The sequence below is a fragment of the Aegilops tauschii genome, chromosome 2 (genome assembly GCF_002575655.3).
Source record: "Aegilops tauschii subsp. strangulata cultivar AL8/78 chromosome 2, Aet v6.0, whole genome shotgun sequence".
NCBI lineage: Eukaryota > Viridiplantae > Streptophyta > Magnoliopsida > Poales > Poaceae > Aegilops > Aegilops tauschii.
In genome coordinates this window covers 638,728,504-638,752,747 of record NC_053036.3, presented here as the reverse complement: position 1 = coordinate 638,752,747, position 24,244 = coordinate 638,728,504, and the positions used below count along the sequence as shown (strand labels likewise).

Here is a 24,244-nt window from a genome sequence, read left to right as displayed (position 1 = left end):
GTAGCTGATGCCCCCCTCCCCAATTATATTATTAGGGGGTGTTTGGTTACAGGTACTAGACTAAAAAAAGTCCCTATAAGTCCCTTTGTAACCAAACAGGAGAGACTTATTCTACAGGGACTAGAAAAAGACTTAACTAGAGGGTCTTTTTTCTTTAGTTCCTTGGACTAAAAAAAGTCTAGTCCTTTGCAACCAAACAACCCCTTAATACAAATGTTCAGGTGGACAATCGCTCCCTGTTGACAGCCGGGAAAAAAACTTTGATCTAAGTCAAGTTTTGTAATGTTTGATCGAATTTATAGAAAAACATATAAATTGTATGACAATAAATGTATATGATGTAAAAACATATTTAATGATGATTTTAGTGGTATTCAGTTGGTACAAACTTAGTCAAAATTTAGTAAGACCACAAGTAAAGTAAATAAAAACATACGGACTGCAAATGAACAGAAAAAGAACATTAGCCCAGGCACAGTGAAAAATGTCTATCTTATGAATCAAATGACATATCTTTCCTATAGGAAATGAGATACATGTCATCTCATTTTCTAGAGTTTTCATATTCCCATGAAATTCCTATCCTATAAATCAAAGGAGGCCTACATATACGAGTGTTTTGGAAGATAGACGCAACGAAAGTTAATTTATGCACATAGTCAATTACACATGCAGCATATATCAATATATGCGAGTAGTACACGGGAAATGCCCTTTGGTTCCTGGGTGTATATACACCTGATATGAAAAAAATTAATAAAATAAATGATCAAAAAAGTTCAGAAGTTTTTTAAAATAAACTTGACTTTCTTTTGCACAAGTATATAAATTTTTCACCAAAAAAACCATTGTTGACTTCAGGGCATCAGGGCAAAACAACAAAAAATAATGTTATAACAAGTCACTATTCACCCTATTTCGGCCAGAAATTTGTTTTTTAAATGAAGTCAACAGAGATTTTTCTTTTTGAGTGATTTTTTACAAGCACAATAGAATGTCAAGTTTATTTCAGAAATATTTTTAGAATCTTTTAACATTTATTTAATTACTCCAAAGTTCAACAAAAAAAAGTACACTACCTATTAAACAAGATTTCAAAAAGAAGCTCCATGCCTGCTTGGCATACACAGGCATGAGGTCAAGTTGGGCAAGTAAATTGACCGACTAATAATAGTGATGCGGTGAACCAACCTGTGGTTGGACGGTTAGATGGACAGTGCTATTCCAAGCCCACCAAAATACAAGTCATAATGCTCGCATTTATTCCTGGATTTATTTTAGAATTTTCGGCGATGCATCTTCAATGGGAGAAGATGTCCCTGTCAACTACGAAGAGCCTTTGATGACTTCGTCAATCTCAGATTAGTATGCCGGCTCAGTCTCTCGAAAGTGCTTATAGGTGTAGGATGTGTGTGTATCTTCATAGGGATGAGTGTATGCGCCGGGCCCAGATGGATTTCCAGCGGAGTTCTATAAGAAATGCTGGCATATCATTAAAGGGGATTTGTTGCCTTTGTTCAATGATCTGTTTGCTGGTCAGCTTCATCTTTTTCAGCTAAATTTTGGAACGATCACCATTCTTCCTAAGAAAACAGAGGCTGTGAGCATTGAGCAATTCAGGCCAATCTGTCTTCTTGATGTTAGTTTCAAAATTTTCACCAAGGTCGGGACCAATAGGCTCTCACAGATCGCGCATGCTGTTGTGTAGCCTACCCAAACTGCCTTCATGCCGGACAGGAACATCCTTGAGGGGGTTGTGGTCCTTCATGAAATGCTCCATGAAATACACACGAAAAAGCTGGATGGGGTTGTTTTCAAAGTGGATTTCGAAAAAGCGTATGACAAAGTCAAATGGCCATTCCTTCAGCAGGCCTTACGCATGAAGGGTTTTGATGAGGCTTGGCGACGCCAGGTAGAATCCTTTACGCAAAAAGGTAGTGTTGGAATTAAAGTAAATGATGATATAGGGCATTATTTCCAGACACACAAAGGCCTGAGGCAAGGAGATCCAATGTCCCCTATTTTGTTCAACATTGTGGTTGATATGTTGGCAATTCTCATAGGCAGGGCAAAGGACGCCGGTCAGGTAGGTGGCTTGGTGCCTAACCTAGTTGATGGGGGTGTGTCCATTTTGCAGTACGCTGATGATACAATCATATTTTTGGAGCATGACTTGGCAAAAGCGAGAAACATGAAGCTGGTGTTGTGTTTATTTGAACAATTGTCCGGTTTAAAGATTAACTTTTATAAAAGCGAGTTGTTGTGCTTTGGTAGAGCCAAGGAGGAACAAGAGGCTTATAGGCAATTGTTTGGATGTGAATTAGGGGCTTTACCTTTTACTTACCTAGGTATACCCATTCATCATCGTAAGCTCACGAACAGAGAGTGGAAACGTATCGAAGATCGGTTCGAAAAGAAACTTAGTTGCCGGAAGGGCAAACTTATGTCTTATGGAGTCCGGTTAATTCTTATTAATTCGGTGCTCACAAGTATGCCGATGTTCCTACTATCTTTCTTTGAGATTCCAGGTGGGGTTAGGAAAAGGCTGGACTTCTATCGATCAAGATTTTTTTGGCAGAGTGATGATCTTAAGAGAAAGTATAGACTCGCCAAGTGGGATGTTATTTGTCGTCCTAAGGATCAAGGGGGGTTGGGTATCGAGAATCTTGAGGTCAAGAACAGATGCCTGCTTAGTAAGTGGCTATATAGCTATCAGTTGAGACTGATGCGACTTGGGCACAGATTCTACGTAACAAGTATCTGCAATCCAAAACTTTGTCACATTGACAGTGAGACCAACTGATTCGCCATTTTGGAAGGGGCTTATGAGAGTTAAGGCAGCCTTCTTTAATAGAACAAAGTTTATTGTCGGAGATGGCAACGATACTCGCTTCTGGGAGGACACTTGGCTTGGTGATACACCTATGGCATTACAGTACCCAACTCTGTATCGTATTGTCCATCGCCGTGATGCGCTAGTGGCAACGATTTTGCATGCCATTCCCCTTAATATCCAGTTTAGGAGGGTGCTTGCTGGTGATAGATGGGAAGCTTGGCTTCATCTGGTGCGTAGACTGATGGAGGTCCAGCTACATCATCAGCCCGATCAGTTGTGTTGGATACTTACTAGGTCTGGACAATTTACCGTTAAGTCGATGTACATCGATGTTATTAACTCGAGTGTCATTCCTAGCTCCAAACATGTTTGGAAAGTCAAAGTTCCTTTGAAAATTAAAGTGTTTATGTGGTTTGTCCATAAACAGGTCATTCTAATAAAGGACAACTTGGTTAAGCGCAATTGGACAGGATCTACTAGGTGTAGTTTCTGTGATCGGGATGAGACCATTAAGCATCTCTTCTTTGAGTGCCCATTGGCGAGAATTTTGTGGTGCTCCGTGCAAATTGCCTTTAACATTACTCCTCCGAGTTCGGTCGGGTCGTTATTTGGAACGTGGCTGGATGGGATAGAGTCCGTTACAGTTAGACACATTCGTGTAGGAGTTTGTGCGTTGTTATGGGCAATTTGGAACTGCAGAAATGATTTGGCTTTTAACAGAATAACTACTATTCATTTTTTGCAGGTTGTATTCCGTGCTACGGCGCTGATCCGTATGTGGTCCCTACTCACTCCGACGGAGGCCAGGGAGCGTTTGGTTACTGGATCTGTCCGGTGGGAGATGGTAGCGCGGGATATTTTCAACCGGTTTGGATGGCGGTCATGTAATAGGATAGGCATTTAGTTTTCCTATCTTTATTATGCCAGCCGGTTGTGGCTTTATTGCCTTTTTCTGTTTTAGCGTCGAGGTCTATGTGAGCTCGATTTTTTTTTTGTTTTACAACTATACGACTTTGTTGAACCAATTTTATTTATCTAAGTGGCCGTATGCATCGTTCTACTGCAGAGGCCGGGGAGTCCCCCTTTTAAAAAAAATGTGTGTATATATGAGCGCCTGCATATATACAGTGTTAAAGAAAACACTATGCGAGTTACGTGCGCAGCTAGTGTTTAATTAGTCATAATCGGTCCGGTGCTTTGCATGCTACCATTCCGGTATATATGCCTGCTGTCTCGTACATCATCGATCGAATACTTTAACGAGTCCAGCAAGCTAGCTGTACATCATTTCATATGTACTGTTACATAGGTAGATTGACCTAATAGCTAACAGACGAGGACAGTTTTATTTTTTAAAAATCTCCGCCTTACACTCTCAAAGAAACAACGATCGCCATTTCAGGTTGAAAATCCGCAGGACAGAATAAGCCAGTGTCCATAGATTGGTTGACATATGGGCCTGATTGGATAGAATAACGCTCAGTACATCGAAATGACGGGTGTTGCACAGGAGGTGTTCGTCGGCCGGCAGCCCAATTAAGACGCGCACTCTCGGTTTTTCTTCCTTCTGTTTATCACGCAGTTTTTGTTAAAAACAGCTTCCTCTTACTTTTTGATAGATTTGAAAATATTTAATTGCAAGATTAAAATAATCCAGAACTAAAAACATGTTTTGATTTAATGAAATGTTTTTGTACTTTATAAAAAGTTCATGATTTTATAAAAGTTATTGCTTAAGTGTTTTATAAAATTGTTTATTTCAGAAAATGTTTTTAATTTTTTAAATCCCGAATTTTAAAAAATATTCACTAATTTTAAATATATTGTATGATTAATTGTCTTAACATGAATTATGACAGGGTAAAGAAAAAACATAAAAGGTGAAAGAAAACCATGGAAAAACAAAAGAAAGAAAGAAAAGAAAATCTAAGAAAGAAAGGGAAAAGTCGAACGAAAAAAGGAAATCAGATGAAAGTCAAAGAAACTGTAACAAAGAAAACCACATGAAGCAGAACCAAAAAAACATGTGGAATACAACGTATTTTTTTTTGACGTCATGGGCTGACCCATGATAGCACATGGGGTGTGCGATTGCCCGGCACCTTGCTGCAACAAGCCACAAAATAGGAGTTCCCATCGCTCCCTCGGGCAGTAAAACTGACTAAAACCGAACAACTCGTACCCATTCGCTCGTGCTCTCGCGAGTCCAAGGCGAATTGGGTTTCTCGCTTCCCGCTGGCGGTGCCGCAGCTCTACCTCATCTCCTATGGCTTTAGAGCAACTCCAACGAGCCAATCCAAACGGACGGCGATTTCGTCCGCTTTTTGTCCGTTTGGATCGGCCGCCCGCCCGTCGTCTGCCCTGTTTTTCATATGGGTCGGCAGCGCGCCCAACGCGCCGACCCATATGTGCAGGCGTGGCCGGCTGGCTGCCCAATTTTACATTGATTTGCATTCAAACATATTATGAAATGAAAATGTTAACAAGCAAAATAGTTTAGCCGCCAAATAAATAGTATAGTTTTACAAGTCAAATACAAATAAAAAAGTTTCACATAGTTTTGCAAACGAATAAAAGAAGATACATCTATTGCTTGCCAACATGAGTCCACATATGCTCAACCAAATCATTTTGTAGTTGCACGTGAGTTTCCCAATCACGCATGTCTTCATGAAACTGAGTGAACTGCTCAAATGTTGCCGCTACTCCATGCTCAGGCACAACATTCTCACCCTGAAACTGAAAGCCTTGATCGTACAGACGTTCCGGCGCTCGTCTTCTACGATCATATTCTGCATGGTCACACAAGCAGTCATCACTTCCCATAGTTTCTGCGTGCTCCAAGTATTAGCAGGATACCGAGCGATGCCCCATCGAGATTGCAAAACACCAAAGTCACGCTCAACTTCCTTCCTGGCCGACCACTCCCTCTCTAATACGGTTAAAACATGCCTACTCATACGGAACCGGCGGCGGAATTTGTGATGTTTGAACAACAGGTTTGTTGTATCAAAATAGTCCTTCCAGAGAAGGAAATGCCCGCTCTCTCGGTTACGATTCAACGCCGGAAGGTGGCCCGGAATGGAGCCACGGAACAACGGCCGCTGGTTGTTGAGGTGGTGATGGACCAACACAACAGCCAATATCTCCCCCTCGTCGTTGGACGACGAATCGTCGGAGTCGCAAAGGAAATTGTGGAAAAAGAACTCGTCGGCGGAGTCCACTTTCGTACCTTGGCAAACTGTCGAACAGCTTGCGGGCGTCGAAGAAGGAGACGGCCGGCAAGGGGAGACGCGGCGCCCACAGACCAGCTAGCTGCCCTGCCGGCGTCCGACGAGTGTGACGGCGTCCGACGAGCGTGCCCGTCGGATGTGGCGGGGGCGGCGAGGCGTCTTCTTGGTCGCGGGCGGCTGTGCGGTGGGGGAAGCGGCGGCGGGAACCAGTTTGCTCCCCGGCGGCAAAACGGCGGCGGCGGGCGACGGGGGGCAGGGGCGGCGTTGCTGGACGGATGTGGAGGCGGCGGCAGCTGGAAGAGTCGCCGGCAAAAATGGGCGGCGGCGTCGGAGGAGGCGGGGCGAGGGTTGCTTGTTGGCCGGGGGGAGGGGGGTGAGAGGGGAGGCCAATGTGCCACAGACCAGCGGGCCTGGGGACAGGAGTTGGCAAGCGCGCGCGCGTCCGTCGCATGTCCGCGCCGACGTAAATCAGGCTAAAAAATGGGCCGGGAATGGGTCACCCGCGGACGAAAAACGGACGCGCGTCTGTTTGTGTCGGCGCGTTGGGCCGCCTTTTCTGTCCGCGCCGACCCAAACGGACGGCCGCGGACGAAATGGGTTGCCCCATTGGAGTTGCTCTTAGAACATGGAGGCACGATGGATCTCAGCCCTTGCCGGCGGGAGGGCTCCTCCTCGATTTTTAGATGTCTTTGTGCCCGTTTAGAGTTTGTGTCATGCTTAGAAAGACGAGACACAGTCGCAAAAAAAAAAAGACGAGACAACAGCGTCTCCCTGAAGTTGGAATAAGGTTGTCCCCGCCTAGCCCCCGTCACGGCAGTGCTACCAGCGTTGTAGGGGGGGATGTGTGTCTCCGGCGGATCTCGCATGATTCAATCAGTGGTTGTCTTTGGAGGATCTGCATAGTTCTGGTCTTCGTTCGTCTACGTTACTGTGTCTTCAGGTTGGATGCTTCTCATCTAAGCTTCTCTTCATCGTCGGCGATTGATGTTCTGGTGTGCCTTAGCACGACAACTTTTCGATTGTCTACTACAATAAGTTTTATCCGGCTCCAGTGAGGAAGAGGTGATGACGGCGACGCGTCTTCGGCTCGCGATAGTGCTTGTAGTCATCACTAGGTGGTCTACAGATTTGGATATAATTTTTATTATTTGTTGTGTTAGTTTGTAATGGCATGATCGATAGTAAATAAGTCAGAAACCTCCGCCCCCCCAAAATATTTTTTAAAAAGATTTCCTTGGTCTCGTAGCCACTCGCCCTCATGTATCCCGCTGTTTGTACATAGATAGGTCGGCACCAAAGCCTATGGGGCGTTTAGGTACTGCACCTTTAACCCATGTTTCAGATTTGATAGATGAATATACAGGGAGCTGGAATATTGATCTAGTTCGTGAGAGCTTTCTTCCACCAGATGTCGAGGCCATATTGAACATACCACTGAATCCGTCTGGGGGTGAAGATAGCCTCGCGTGGGCATTTGAAAAGTCCGGAAACTACACTGTAAAGTCTGCGTATCGATCTCTCGTGACTCGTAACGAGCTGAGCTCTCTAGAGGAAGGGACGATTACCGAAACTTCAACAGCAAATAAACAGTTGTGGTCTGCACTTTAGAAATTGCCTGTCATTCCGAAGGTAAGGGTTTTCTGGTGGCGGGTGCTCCGTGGCATTCTGCCAGATGCCAATACCCTCAAGTATAGACACACTAAACCCCTGAGCATATGTTCCATATGTCAGGCGATGGAGGAAGACTTGATGCATGCTCTCATTTCATGTACGCATGCAAAAAAGTTCTGAATTGCAGCAAGCGACAGATTTGATCTTCAACTTCCACGGCTACGCCCAGAAACGTGGTCAAGGGACATCTTAATTGACCCAATGTTCTCTGCTGATACGAGATGCAAAATCATCACAATTATGCACTCTATTTGGTCATCACGGAACCGATGGACACAGAAGGAAGCTGGCTATGATCCAGTGCAGGCGATCAAAGGAGTGCATGAAGCCCTAGCCATACTTGGTATCCCCTCGCGAACCCAAACGCAGGGGGGTCAAGGTTGGAAACCACCGGAGGCGGGATGGATCACCATCAACACAGATGGCTCTATTCTTCCCGATGCTCTATCGGGGGGAGCGGGAGGCGTGGCCCGGTCTCACCTAGCTTTTATTGGTGCATGGAGTAAGCCACTGCCGGGAGTCTTCGATCCTTTCATGGCGGAGCTACTGGCATTGAGAGAAGGGGTGATTTTCGCCCACCTACGAGGATTCTCACATGTGATCATGAGGTTGATTGCCTCGATCTCGTTAATCTCTGGAAATCGCGCCATGATACACGCTCTATTGCGGCGCCTATCTTACAAGAGTTGGAGAATATAGTACCTTCCTTTTCTTCTTCCTCGGTTCATCATGTTAGTAGGAACCTGAATTTTCCGGCACATACTTGTGCACAGCGTGCTTGTACGCTGGAGGGAACGGACAGCTGGGTTGATCAATGCCCAGACTTTCTTATTAGTAGCCTACGGGCAAACTGTAACCGGATGTTAGTTCGCTGAATAAAATCTCCATACGATGCAAAACAAAAAAAGATAGGTCGGCATACCAGGTAGACCTATGGCTATGTTACGTACGGCTGAGCTTGAGATTCTTCCCGCGGTTTACACGAAGAACTCTAGGCGCCAAAATGGCAGGTACCAAATCGGCACGGCACACGTTGTTAATATCAAGCATTTCCTTCTTTCTTTCATTCATAGCAGTACGAAATCGGCACAGTGCACGCCATCAATGGCAAGCAAGCAAACGACGAGCTAGCGGAACGGCTTCGATCTTCAGTCTCCTCACGTCTGGGATTTGGTTGGGGGTTGAGGCCGCCCGGCCTCGATCTTCATTCTTCAGTGATGGCAGGAGTACTAGGTAACAGTGGCACTGAATGATGGCGCTGAATGATGGCTGTCCATGTTTCTCTTTCTGTGATGATGGCGCTGAATGGAAGAGATTAGGTTTCGGTCGTACTACAAATTAAGGAGGCATTGATGCGTGGACAGCCATGCCCTGCATGCATGTGGCTCAAATGATCGTGTCCTTGGGAGTCTGGCGAGAATATATACTGTGTCGGTTGTGTTCATGCGCAAACTAAGGGAATATATATACGTTGTGTTTGTGTTAATTTTTCTGCTAACATAGGACTGGGATACTGTAGACGAGGAAATTAGCTGCACTTACGTGTCACGGTGAAAGGAACATGTGATCGACTCATCGGCAACCGAAGATTTATGAAAACATAGAGAAGAATTGGACTGGTAGAAAGACACGCATGCATGCCCACACAAAACAGAATAGAAAATAAAATAAAAGGGTAGTCTCCTATGCCAGCTAAATAATTCATAAAGGTAGTTAACCAAGGGGGACAAAACGAAAGCAACGTGCGGTCGAAAGCAAAGACGCAAATTCCGAGGGAGTTGGGTTTACCTACGCTTTCGCTAATTCAAGCAAGACACTAAGGCCCCGTTCGGATGTCCTCCAGCTTCCAGCTTCGCGAGAAGCCAGCGAGAAGCTAGCTGAACGGTGCAGCTCCCAGAATCCAGCTCCTGGAGAACGAGCGGCCTGCAGTGAAAAAAATGAGAAGCTGGTCGAACCCAGCTCCCAAAATCGAAGGAGGAGAAGTTCGGCATAATTACCCGATATATGCCACCGCCAAGTGACCCTGAGGCAGCGTACCGGTTCGCTCGATCTCTTTCTCTCGATATGTTCTCTCCCCCATACGAGAAACCACCCAAATGGGCCCCAAGCGTGCTTCAGTTTTTTCAGTTGTGGATGCACAAAGAATTTTACAAATACCACTGAGGGTTGAGGTGTTTGATGATTTTGTAGCTTGGAATGCTACACGGTCTGGTACTTTCTCAGTTAGGTCCGCTTACCATGTTGAATTTGAACACCAATTCGGACACCAGTGGCGTTGGGGAGACGGCCAGGGTGGTTCTCAGTTGAATGATATTTGGAAGACCATTTGGGCCTTTGTTTTACCTGGGAAAGTGAAGCATTTCATCTGGAAAACATTAGAAGGAGTCCTCCCCTGCTTTGGAACCTTAGCTAATCGCCATATTCCGTTAAGTGCACAGTGTCCACATTGTAGGATTGGTATGGAAGATATCCAACATTGTCTCTTTGCGTGTTCTCGAGCGATGGAAGTTTGGTCAGAACTTGGCCTTGAAGACGACATTTGTCGAGCTATTTCTGAAGATCGGTCAGGATCTGTAACTATGGAGATTCTATGCAGGGCTCAAGGTGCTTCGAACGAGCTCCCAAAGGCAGAGTTGATCGTGGTTTCGGCATGGTATATTTGGTGGCAACGCCGTCAGTTTGTGAGGAGGGTAAGCATACAATCCCCTGATCGTACAGCCACATCGATCAAAGTACTATGTACTAATTTTATCCGAGCATCATCGCCCAAATTTTCGGTGCGTAAGAGGGAGCATATGTGGCGGAAACCAGCAGCGGGAACGGTCAAGATAAATGTGGGTGCATCCTTTTGCTCTGAAAACATGTCAGGGGCTACGGGAGCTATTGCTCGAGACGATAAAGGTGATGTTGTTGCTGCTGCTTGCTGGTTCATTCCCCATGTTAGCAGTGTGGACTCAGCAGAAATTCATGCAGTATACAACGGTATAATCCTTGCACTCCGGATTGGTTGCAGCTCAGTGGTTATTGAGTCTGATAGTACAAATGCAGTTCAGATTTTCAACCAAGGCGATGAGTTCTCTGGACCAGATGTTGCCATAGTACTGGAATGCAAACAATTAACATCAGATCTTACAAATGTGGAATGTATACACTGCTTCCAAGAGGCCAATGTAGTAGCAGATAGCTTAACAAAATTCTCTTTCGAAAAGCTGCCCACACGTATGGGCGCAGCTACTTCGTGCCACACGCCCAACAAGTACTGCTCATCCCACCCCGTGCGTTTGGCACGAAGCAAAAATGCCCCACACGTCCTGGTGCAGCTACGTTAGTTAACTGCGGGATGACGCTTTAGTTGTCATCCGGGATGACAAATGTAGTTGTAAAAGTATGGCAACTCCCTCTGTTTTGGTTAACTATAGTTGCCATGTCTAATTTATGGTAGTTGGCGTGTGCAATCAAACCATAGTTGCAATGTGGGCTTACCTAGTTGCCATGTGTGTTTACCTGGTTGCCGCGTACGCGCAACTGCAGTTGCCATCTACCAACAAATCATAGTTGCCATGTGTGTTTACCTGGTTGCCACGTACGCGCAACTGCAGTTGCCATATATCAACAAATCATAGTTGCCATGTGTGTTTACCTAGTTTCCGCATACGCACACGTGCAGTTACCATCTATCACTGTACAAGCGTCGTGTGGGTGAAGATCAGTTCACCCAGACATGCGTGGACTGGTTGGTGACTGTGTGGGCGGGAACTGGTTCGCCCACATGCGCAGCTGGCAACCGCGCGCTGCGGGTCGTGTGGGCGAGCGCTCTAATGCCCATACAACACGCTATGCCTACGTGACACTCATATTCCTTTAGGATTCGTGCAAAACATAACAAAGGTGGATCAAGGCGTGTGGACGATGTGCAAATATGCCACACGCGTGGATGTTATCATTCCGGTTCTAGAAAATGTCTTTGAATATGTAATTTTTTTGTGAAAATCACAGATATTGTTTTTCATGTATTCAAAAAACATTTAAAAATTCATAAAAATAATTGTATATTTCAGAAATATTAAAGTATTCTAAAAATTTAAGGAATTTAAAATATCATCTGATTGATTTGAGTCAATTTTTTTTTCAATTTGTTATGTAAATTTCAAAAAGTATTTTTACAATTAGAAAAATATAAAAATAAAAGGTGGAAGGCAAACCGGAGAAAAACTAATAGAAGAAAAACACAAGAAGAGAAATAAATTGATAAGTCGAAGGAAAAAACAAACTGATTAAAATCAATGAATCAGAACAACCAAAAGAGCCAGAACTGAAAACTATACAAGAGCTAAACAAAATATAAAAAATGCAACGTAAATGAAATTGGACAAATGCCGGCACATAACAGAGCCAAGGTTGTACGATAGCCCGATACCTTGTTCTGCCATAAAAATAATGAACACATTTTCAGTTTAATAAACAAATTATGAATTTGATCAACATTTTTGTAAAATAGTCAAAAAAAAAGATTTGATGAACATATTTATAGTTTGATGACATTTTTAATTCCAGTGAACAAAAAATTGAATCCGATGAAAAATTTTAAACTGTCCAATATTTTTTACAAGGTTGAACTTTTTTTAATTCGATGAACAAAAAAATGTTCACGAATTTGAAAAGAAATCACAAAAAAATTAAAGAGGAAAAAATGTAAAAAAATGAAAACACAAAAGGAAACAAGTAAGGGAAAAGGAGAAAAGATAAAAGTAAAAATAGAAAAGAAAATAAAAACGAAAAAGACAAAGAAAAGAAAACCCGGTAGACAAAACATAAAAAAAACATTCAAAACCGGTTTTGGGAAGGTCCTTCCCAAAACTGGTGGCGAAATAAACAGCATAAAGGGCCGGCCCATACAAACGATTGGAAATTTCAAGGGGGCGCGTACTATCTCGCTAGCGCGCCAAATAGGAGCGCTCTTATTCGGCACTTCAAGTGCCAAGGAAGCTCCCTAGCGCCCATGCGCTGACGCAGATTGGCCGTCACATTTAGATTTCACCTTTTTTTCCTGGTTCGCTTGATCGCGTTTGCCAAAAATTGAAAATAAATAAATAATTTGCAAAAAAATCTTGAATTCAAAAAATTTCACGGATTTTGAAAAATAAGAATTCTAAAAAAGTTCATCAATTTAATAAAAAGTTATTTGAATTTGAAAAAAACATCCAACTTAAAAAAATGTCATCAAATTTTTAAAAATTTCTTCAACATTTAAAAATGTTCATCAAATTTGAATAATAAACCTCATCTATTCTAAAAAGATTTTATCTGTTTTGAAAAAGTTCCTCGATTTGTAATTTTTTTTCATAAAAGTGAAAAAAAATCATCATTTTGAAAAATTTCACGAATCTGAATAAGTGTTCGTCGATTATGGAAACAATCTTCACGAATTTTGAAAAAAAAGTTTGTGAATTTGAATAAAAGTTTATGGATTTTCGAAAAAGGTTCATCGGTTTTGAAGAAAAGGTTCATAAATTCTAAAATAATCAACGCATTTAAGAAGAAAGAAAAGGGAAAAAGCAAGAAAAAGGTAAAAGGAAACTGTTTTTTTTCTTCAGAATTGAACCCACGAACTGTAGAAAGAAATGAAAAAATATAATAAAAAGCTAGTATTTCACAACTAGTTGGATAGCTGAGTGGTTAGTGGGATTCCGTCGAACACTGAGGTTGCCTGTTCGAAGTTTGGCCTCCATTTTTTTTGAATTTACAAAAAATAAAGGGTATATGGGCTAGCTCAAGTCACGTTAATGAGCGCTGAAGGTGCCGAATAGGATTTGATTTTTATTCTTTTTCTATACGTGTTTTCAGGTTTAGACTGTTTTTTATTCGGCTTTTGATTTTCGCCATGTTTCCTCTAGGTTGTGGAGAGAGAAATTTTCTTTTTGAAAAAAATGTTCATGATTTTCTTTTGCTTCCACGAGAAGCAACATATTTGCTTCCTCTCGGAAAAGACGAAAAACTCGGTCTTTTTTCATTCCACGGGAGACACAGATTTACTTCTCGTGGAGACACAAATTTTCTTTCGCGTGAAGCACAACTATACCTCTCGGAAGGGAAAAGAAATTGAAAAAAACGTGCTTCTGGCTCCTTAATTTTTTTCTATCTAGTTATTTTGTGAAAAAATAAATTCGTCGAAACCTATTAACATGAGCTAATTTCTAAGATCTTGACGTGAAAAATCCAACGGTGGAACGGTCCTGGATTTGACGCATGGTTCAAAAGGTAAAACGTATTGAAAAAACGAATCTATGAAAAGAAAGAAAAAATTCCTAGGTTGTGACAAGTGGAGCACCTAGGTGCACCACTTGTCCGTTCCTAGGAAGGTGGGGTGACCTTTTCAAGGGGTACACCATAATTAGTGATCTCGGCACTATAGCAACCGATGCACTATACCGATCTAGTGCAATGTAGCAGTTTGGTTTTCTGGACGGTTTTTTATTTCAATCATTTTATTGGAAACACGAACAGTTTTAAATTTAATGATTTTTTTGGGAAACACTAACATTATTTGAATATGTGAACAATATTTGAAAAGAGAAATTATTTTAAACTCAGAATAATTTTTGAAAATGTGAACTTTTTAAAAAATTTGTGAACATTTTATTCATTTATGAACGAAATTTGAAAATGGGAACAGGTTTTTAATTTGTTATTTCCGTGACATCAGGAACACCTTCTGAAATTGCTCAACATTTTTGAATCTGTGATTTTTTCGGTAAAAATGAAACATTTTTCAACACACAAATATATTTTGGAATTCTGAATAAAATGTAAAGAATGCGAACATGTTATGAAAATGCAATTTTCTAAAATTTACTAACAGTGCTTGTAAGTCAAAACAGTTATTACATATTTCCAGATTTTTTCTGAAATTTATAAAATTTAAAAAATGGAGCAGAAAAATATACAATGAAACAGAAAAATAAAAAAAAGAAAACATTTCGAAATAAAATCAATAATTGAAAAAACAATGAAGAATAAAAATATTTGATGAACCTTTTATAAGGTTCCCAAATCTGATCAGGAGGAGGTTCGCCAAACCTTTTCTTTTTAGGAATCGCCACACTTTATTAATTGAAAGCTAAAGGTCAAGTTAATAGCCATAAGTGGCTAGTTTGAGGGAAAAATTTACAAGGTTGTGTGCCTTGATGCTCACATAACAAAAAACTGTCAAGTGGGCCGGCCAACTTCATCAGTTGCTCGGTCGTTTGTCCTCCCTGTGCTATTCAACTACAATGTGCCGCAAATTCACGCATAAATAGGAATTCCTCTCGAAATCATTAATTGAGGATTACTCCATTTAAAATCGCTCCCACCTTCTTAGGCCAACTCCAGCGCATGACCCCAAACGGACGACCGTTTTACCCGGATCTGTCTGTTTGGGTAGGGCAATGGGGTTGTGTCCAGGCCTTTCCTGGGACGCGGTGGCCGTGCGCCCAACATGCGGACGCATCCATATGCCCCATCCTGTCCGCCACGGCCAAAATGCCCATATATTCATATTTCAATGTTCAAAACTAGTTTACACGTTCAAATATTAATTGTCTCAAATAAAAATAGTTTTACAACCCAATCAAAATTGTCTCTAATAAAATAGTTTTACAACCAAATCAAAATTGTCTTGAATGAACATAATGAACCAAGTCATCTATTGGTTGACAATATGATTCTACATGTGCTCAACCAAGTCATTTTGAAAATTCAAATGAGTGTGCCAATCACACATTTCACGATGAAATTGGGTAAACTATTCAAACGTGGCCGGTTCTTGGTGCAGGGGCTCAACATTTTCACCTTGAAAATCAAATTCTTGGTCGAAGATGTTGTTATCATGCTCGTCCTCGACGATCATATTGTGCATGATCACACAAGCAGCCATCACCTCCCAAAGCTTCCCTTCATCCCATGTCAGTGCAGGGTTTCGAACGATGCCCCATCAGGATTGAAGCACACCAAAAGCACGTTTCACATCCTTTCTAGCACTCTCTTGCATTTGGGCAAATCTCTTTCTCTTCTCACCTTGGGGGTTCGAGATTGTCTTCACAAAAGTTGATCACTGAGGATATATACCATCAGCTAGGTAATATCCCTTGTTGTACTGGTGGCCATTGATCTTAAAGTTGGCAGGTGGGGAGTGGCCTTCTTCAAGCCTTGCAAAGACTGGAAAACGCTGCAGCACATTGGTATCATTGTGAGAACCTGCCATGCTGAAAAAAGAATGCCATATCCAAAGATCTTGCGAAGCCACCGCTTCTAATATGACAGTGCACACTTTAACATGCCCCTTGTACTGCCCCTGCCAAGCAAATTGACAGTTTTTCCACTCCCAGTGCATACAATCTATGCTGCCAAGCATGCCTGGAAAGTCTCTATCAGCGTTGATCGCCAACAACCTTTCAGTCAGCGGCATTTGGCTGCCTCAAGTACTCAGGGCCAAACAATGCCACCACGGCCTTGCAGAAGTTGTACATTGACAGCAGACATGTGGACTCACTCATGTGCACGTACTCATCCACCACATCGCCTGGAATTCCATATACAAGCATGCGGATGGCCGCGGTGCATTTCTGATAAGAGGAGAATCCAAGCTTGCTAAGGGCATCCGTTTTGCACTTGAAGAATGGGTCATGAGCAACCACTCCCTCTCAGATATGATTGAACAGATGCCTTGCCATATGAAAACGGCGACGGTATTTCTCCGGTTTGAAGAGCGCCGTATTCTCAAAGTAATCGGCATAGAGCAGGGTGTGGCCTCTCTTTGTTGCGGTTCAGGTTGGGAGCACGGCCAGGGACTAACCCCCGTACCGATGCCACTATCGTTCAATGTGGTCGTGCAGCCACCACATGATCTTCGTCGTCCGAGGACGAATCATTCGATGAGTAAATGAAGTGGTTGAAGAAAAATTCATCTCCACTGCCCATACCTTTGTGGGCAAAGTGTCAAACACCTTGCGGTCGTTGTGGAAAAGAGGCCGCAAAGATCACCTCGATGCAGCAGGGGCGTTTGGCGGCCGGCTACAGGTCGCGCTGGAGCACCCGACGGAAGCTGCCATGGTCCATAGGCGTCGCAGGCGGTCGTATCCCCTCTGGCACCGGATACGACGGCGACAGCCAAAACTCCTCCAAACGATAGCCAAAACTCCTACGAAAGTGCGGGCGTGGTGACGGCCATGGCGAGACGTGGTTTGATATGGACGGACCGGGGGGGGGGGGGGGGGGAGGGGGGAGCAGTCAGGAGGCGGCTGAAAATAGTGCCGTCACCGGAGGCGGGGTGCGGCGGGGAGGGCGTGCGTTCCGCCCGTCCGCGCGATGTCCAATTCACCCCAAACGCGGCGCGTGTTTGGGCCGGGAATGGAACGAAAACAGACGAAAACTGGACATTTGTCCGTTTGAGGACGCGCGTTGGGCCGCGCTATTCGCCCGTTCTACCCCAAACGGACTAGGGCGGACGGGATGGGGTCGCGCGCGGGAGTTGACCTTAGGTTATGATAAGTGGTGTGTTACATGTGCGTCATTTGTCGCAACCAGAGAGCTTTTCCTTTTTTTCATAGATCCATTTATTAAAAAAAATCTCTTAAACCGTGCGTCCAAATCTCGAACCGTTTTCACGTGTGCGGGGCCTGCGAGACCTTATCCGCTGGGCGGCCAAGTGCAAGCGTTGGGGCCGCCTCATCGCCGACCGGCATTTCCTGCGGCGCGCCGGCCTCTGGCCGGACACGACGCGCCATCCGTGAATCCTCGCTGGGATCTTCTCCCAAAACGTTTTCTAAGTCGACAAGGGAAGAGCCGAAGAAGAAACCGAGTATGCTGTTCCCGACTTCATGGGCCTCCAAGCCGGCCTCGACGTTCGTCATGATCTCACCCTGGACTCGTTCGTCTCCCACGATGACGAGGGGCTCTTCGACCTCGCGGCCTCCTCCTCGTACGAATATTGCTGCCTTGCCCACCCAACGACTACGGCCCGGAGGAGCTCCAAACCGCCCTCTCGTCGCGACAGGAGGAGCATGCATCTTCTCCCGCCGTCCCCCTTCGATGTGGCTGGGTGCTCGGACGAGAACCTAATTGGCTGCGTGATTCTCACCGCGGAGGCCGCCCATGATGAGGACTTGGTGGACCACAAACAGCGGTTGCCGATGTTCCAAATGCTACTGATTTACAACTACGAGCACGAGAATAATAGGGTTTTGTATACCTGCACCTACTCCTTCGACGACAACACCACTGGTAGTTGTTGGAGTAAGCCGGTTGAGTTGGAGTCTTGTTCAGATTTCTGGCTCACCAAACGCGGGCCACACGCGAGCGTCATCACCCATGGTGGTGCTGTGCATTGGTTGTTTAGGGACAATTATGATTAGACAAAGCCGAGATGCACCCTCAGCGTAACGGCGACCACGTCACATGCCTCTTTGACCAAGATCACGTTCAAGGTCCACAAATCATCGCCCATCCCATTCACCACTCGACAAAAAGTCCATGCACCATGGCTGATCCCATGCATCATTGGAGAAGAACGGAAGCTCTCGTTTGTTACCATACGGGACAACAGTGTGGTGGATCTTTGGACCAAGGAAGGACAAAACGACGATGATTGGCAATGCTGTGAGCTGGTGAAGCTGGGGAGAAAGGGAATATCTATCGCCTTCTTTGCAGACAACAGAGGCACCTTGCTCATCAAGCAGGGTGACGTCTTCTCTATCATCGACCTCCAGGGCAAGGAGGTGATACCGGTGTACCTCGAGAAAGACCAAGGAGTAGGGCATTTCAGGGGCGCGTGCTATTTCCTGGGGTAATGTAGTAGCAGTTGTTGCTCTGGACACAGGAGTGATATGTGTGAATATGTACCCCCGGTGTTGTACGAGATGGATATACTCGGCCTTTAACCATTGCTCGTTGTTCCATTATCACTTCCAAGCGGGAGAATATAAAGATGAGAGTAGGTTGATTAAGGCCATATTTAAAAACCAACCAAGATCCAAAGTTTGTATGCTTTCATTTTCTTTGTCGATAATACATGCTTTACAACCCCCGCGTCGCTCCTCCCGGGCAACTCGGGCGGCGACACAAACCAGCCCGCCGCCACCTCCCTTTCCCGATCCCTTCCCCTCGCCGTCACCTGAGTAAGAAGGCGAGAAATCTCGCAGCGCTTGCGAGGATGGTGACGGCCGGGCGTCTCGTCGGATCTGGCTCGCGGGAGGCCGGGGTTGCAGCGGTTGCGGCGGATCTGGCCCGTGGTGGCCAGTTGCGGCGCCCGGCGGCGGATCTGGCCCGTGGCGGATCTGGCATGCGGTTGGCTTCGACGCGAGGTGGCTCGGGCGAGCGGGCAGTCAAGCCGGTATCCCGGTGACGGCTGTGTAGGCCACGTCCCACTCTGCTCTTGCCCTCGCTTCTCCCCATCGCGACACCTGGTCTCGGAGCCCGGCAACAGGCGGCTGCGGCGCGCATCCAGACTGCGAAACACTGTAGTGCGCCTGCTCACTTGCTGGTCGATGGCACATAGCAGATGGAGCCCTTGCTTCGTTCCATCTCGTGCCCATCTCCATGAATCAGGCCTACCGCTGGCTGGCGGTGTACCATGGTTGATTGGCAAGTGGGCTGCCATGCCTCGGTCGGATTGCCGTCGACGTTGTTGCCACCGAAAGGTCGTCATGAAGATTCTTTCTTCGGATCCGGTGGTTGACTTTGATGGAGAGATGTAAATAATGGAAGATGACTTGATGCAGAGGGATGGTTGTGCAGCGGCAGTGGTCACAACGCATGCAATTGCTGGATCGCGGAAAAGTGGTGGCGACAATACATAAGTGACGTCGATGGTGGTGCTACTCGAGGTCCGGGGTGAGGTCTAACCTGAGATGGTTAAATCCTGCAATGGCGATATTTTATGTCGTTCCTTTGTTGAAAGCATTGCTCGGATATGCTCAGACTGCTTCTTCAGGGTGAAAACCTAGATTCTGGCCTTGTGTGGTTGGATCCGGTGACGGCGACGTTTGAGCGTCGCTCCCTTCGTGAAGGCGTTGTTGTTGAAGAAAACCTCGTCGTCCGTGTGGTGTCTTGAAATGGTTGGTGCAAATATGGTCACTGCTATAATTTGTCGAAGGCGGATCTGGTCGCTCTGGTTTTTTTTCCTCACCAACACATAGCTTTGGTCGTATATGACTTTACTATTTGTTGGTGTTTTTGTGTGCGTGCATTGGTGTTGGCTGTGTGCATCCTAGCTATGCAGAGGCCGGGTGTGTACTCATTATGTCTTGATGCTTCATTTGAGTTAATAAAATTCATCCTTTGTCGAAAAAAATTTCTTGTAACACCAAGGTGTTTGTGATGAGATAAGTATTCTTTGGGCTCCTCAAGTTATTGACTAGTGCGGATTTCACCTCTTCAAAACCGTACAAGTTGCAACATAAAGCTACAAAACCGACACAATCTTGACTAAGTGTTCTTCTCTCTACATCAACGACTAAACCAGAAAACCCTCTCTCACACCTTCCTTTCACTCTCCATTACCATGTCTTGTAAGACACTAGTCTAGTTGCAGCCAATGGAAGAGCCTTGCGTGTTGTGCACCTACCGATGCCATGGAACCACTGGGAGTACAACAAGCCCACGGGTGTACAAGATGTTGTCGACTCCCATAGGCGACATGATGCACATCCCATTCTTCTCTGGCCCTCTCCATATCACGGGCAGCACATGCGCGAGATCTCTCCATTCATGTGGGCGGTGACATGCATCTAGCGCAGCAACACGGGCATGTCGGTCCTTGGCTACGGCGTCGACAAGGAGGTGCATCTGTCCTACACATTATTAGCATGTGGATGATCTACTACACCTCGATCATCCAGTTCATTAACTACTGGCTCCCTTATTTCAACTAGAGGAACAAGTTCGTCACATGTTGATGTGGCGGTTTTTAGTTGGACATCAGTGGAGAAGTGGAGCCCATCCTAAAATTCAGGAGGAAGTATAGTTCAGGATGGAAGTCTCGACGGTATTTCTCTTCTTGCAAATATTGATACCACAAAGAAGATGCATGTCTCTAAGAGATTTTATTATAAATTTTAGTTGTGAGAGCTACTATGTAATTTCTTGCATTTTCGATTCAAAGCAATGTATCTATGATGTTTATGGTGTTTCTTCATATATTTTTTTTGCGAAAAGACTTCCTATCTATTCATTCTCAATCATGGCAGTATAAAGAACACCAGAGATAATAAAAATTACAGTCAGATTCATGGACCACCTAGTGACAACTACAAGCACTGGAGCCAGCCCAAGGCGCGCCGCCGTCATCTCCACTCCCTCGCCGGAGCCGGACAAACCTTATTATAGTAGATAGTCGAGAAGTTGTCATGCTAAGGCCACATAGAACCAGCGTACCAAAGCAGTAACCATCACCAATGAAGCAAGTCGTTGATTGAAAGGATCAAACCTTTAAACACTCAAACGAAGATGAACGAATACCAGATCGAAACAGATCCATCGAAGACCAACACCGACCGAATAACATGAGATCCGATAAAGACACACCTCCACACGCCCTCCAACAAAGCTAGACACACCATCGGGATAAGGATAGAATGTGTGAGACATTATTCCTACTGAGGGAAATCGCCGCCGCCACACAGCCTCAACCAAGACGTTGAAACTAGCAAGAACGAGAATGGGCCCCTCCCGCTAGCGGAAGGCCGAGGTCCTCTGCACCTCCATGGCCCAAAGGCCATCGGAGATGAGGCGGATCGGCGGCGACGCCGCTTTTTCTTGAGGGAGGAAAGAGAAGTTTCTAAAGAAATTGGATTCAAGAGGGCCCATTGTGAAATCTACGTAGGCTCCCATCCGTAACAAACTTCCATAGTTTTGCCGTCTACGTACATACATCTAAAGAACAGAAAACATGTACATACATCGTAATTAAGGTGCACACGAGTACGTTGATCCGTGCATGGATCGTATTCCACGCCATCTCGGTCGACAAATACATACAGATCGATCGATCGTGCCCGGCCCTAGCTAGCAAACCGAGATCGATCGATGGCCGATGCACGCGTACGACGCCGCGTCGGCGTCGAGATCGGGGACGACGCCCTCGGCGAGATCCTGGCGCGCGTGCGGGGCCTGCGGGACCTCCTCCGCTGCGCGGCCACGTGCAAGCGGTGGTGCCGCCTCGTCACCGATCGAGACTTCCTCCGCCGCCGCCCGTGCGTCCTCGCCGGGATCTTCTCCCAGGACTATTACCCCGACGACGACATGGCCGGGCGCCCCTCGGCCTTGGGAAAGACATCAGCCTGTACAGGCCTCCGTGGTTTCTGAGCCTTCAGGCCGGTCTCGACGACATGCAGGAGCGTCTTGCCTTGGACTCGCTAGTCACCGCCGGCACCAACTTCCACAGGCTGTTCGACTGCGCGAGGCCACTAGCGGCGCGTCGTGGTTACCTCCTCACGCGCGTCCTCCCATCCTTCTCGGCTGATGTCAGCTATGGCGACAACCACCGTAGGCGGCAGAAGCTCCATCTGGCAGTGTGCCGCCCTCTGCTCGACAAAACGAGCACACATCTTCTCCCACCACCTCCCTTCGACATGACGGACTACTTGGACCGTGGTCTGAAAGGTTGCGCAATTCTCACCGCCGCGGACCACACGAGATGGGATGGTAACTTGGTGGACCACATGTCGCCGCCCAAGTTTCAAGTGTTACTAATTTACAATGACCATCTCAATGGTTTTGTATGCGCCTCCGCCTACCGCTCGGACACACCCCGTGGTTGGAGTACGCCGGTCAAGTGTTGCCCAGCGTTCGGGCTCAGCAGGTATGGCCCATGCACCGGAGTCATCGCCCACGGTAGTGTGCACTGGTTGTTCAAGGACGAAATTGCAAACCAGATCTACGCACTTTACATAAGCGCAGACACATCACATGTCTCTATGACCAAGATCCAGACCAATGTCAGTGATATCATAACATCGCCCATCCCATGCGTTGCCGGAGAAGAAGGAGGATTTCCCTTTGTTACTATTGAAAGGAATGGTGTGGCTCATCTTTGGACCAAGCAAGATCAAGACAATGGCAGCCATGACCAAGGTGTGTGGCAATGCTCTGAGCTAGCCAAGTTGGGGAGCAAGAGAATAGACCTTGTCTTCTTTGCAGAGAGCAGAGGTGCTTTACTTGTTGAGCAAGGCGGTGCCTTCTCCACTGTCGACCTCAAGAGTAAGTTGAACATGCCAGTGTATCTCAAAGATGAAAGACCGGAGCATTTAAGGGGCACCCGCTGGTTTCCAACAGACTCGTGCAGTAGCACCTGTTGCCGCACCTGCTATCGTACACACTGTGGTGGCGCCTGTGAATTCACACCTCCGGTCTTGTACGAGATGGATTGGGCCTTTATATCCCTCTCTTCTCATGTGGGAGATCACATAAATAGTAGATTGATTAACACTATCTAAACATGATACATTAAAGTGGTACCTAGTTAGTTGGTTAGTTATAGGATCGGACCAATAATATAAACATTTTGATGAAGATGGATAGGTGTTGCTGGAATTAGTGAGAGATGGCAATCACCTTCATCCACTACTGGAAATTCCTTTTTTGCTGAATGTTGCCGTTTTTGTTGTGTTCCGATTCTGATCCATTCCACGGGCGGTTGGCAAATTAAGATGGTCTTTGCCACTGTAATGTCAACCTGCATGCATTTTTGGATGGTTATTTGTGATGCCTCCACTTGAGTGAACATGCTATGTTGTTGTCTCTGCCTTGCTCGCTGGTTTGACAAATTATGAAATGTTAGCTATGCTATTTGTTCATTTCCGGTATCAGTTTTGTCATGTTTCAGATAAAGAGAGAGCATTAGATCCAGTTAAATTTAGCTAACACTGTAGATATACAACCTTTTTCCCTGTACTTCTTCTCTTGAAAAAGAGATAACGCTGCAGTTTCTGTGTTTCAGAAAAAGAGATAGTATCAGATCCAGTTAAATTAGATATCACTGCAGATAAATAATAATTTTCCCTGTACTTCATCTCTTGAAAAATGTTCTGTCAGTTTTTCAGAATATAGTTAACATTGCAACCAAACATGCATCCAGGCATGGTGATCCTGGGCATCGGTCAAACATCTGGCATAACATTCCGTCTGCCGTGTCGCCAGTGGCATACATACATGCAGGAATATCTGTGATTAGTTTACATCTTTGTATAAGAGAAAAGCATCTCGATCGATCTTGTGTCAGACGCACCTGATATATGGCTCCAGTTTACACACAACTGAAGAAGAAAAATGTTACTGCATGATGAAAACAAATAAGCAAGTGGGTCATGCACCTGAAGAAGATTCACTTGTTTCCCGAGTAAAATCAGACTACCAACCGACTCTATTTAATTAGACAAACAAGCAGGTAGAAGCTTCATGCTATGCTACCATAATAATATAAGTCAGCAACCACCAGTAGTAATTAATCAGAGAACAAGACCAAAGCAGA

The 24,244-nt window shown here is 45.2% G+C and overlaps 1 protein-coding gene across 1 annotated transcript; it reads right to left on the bottom strand.

Annotated features, from left to right (window-relative positions):
• Window positions 1-15,829: 15,829 nt before the first annotated feature.
• Window positions 15,830-16,186, bottom strand: LOC141041400 (uncharacterized). Its single transcript, XM_073507547.1, has one exon. The coding sequence runs from the start codon at window positions 16,184-16,186 to the stop codon at window positions 15,830-15,832; it is 357 nt and encodes a 118-aa protein (XP_073363648.1).
• Window positions 16,187-24,244: the final 8,058 nt, after the last annotated feature.

What these genes read in the sequence shown, in the direction of transcription:
- LOC141041400 (XM_073507547.1), bottom strand. Translation starts at nt 16,186, where the DNA reads ATGCCGCTGACTGAAAGGTTGTTGGCGATCAACGCTGATAGAGACTTT.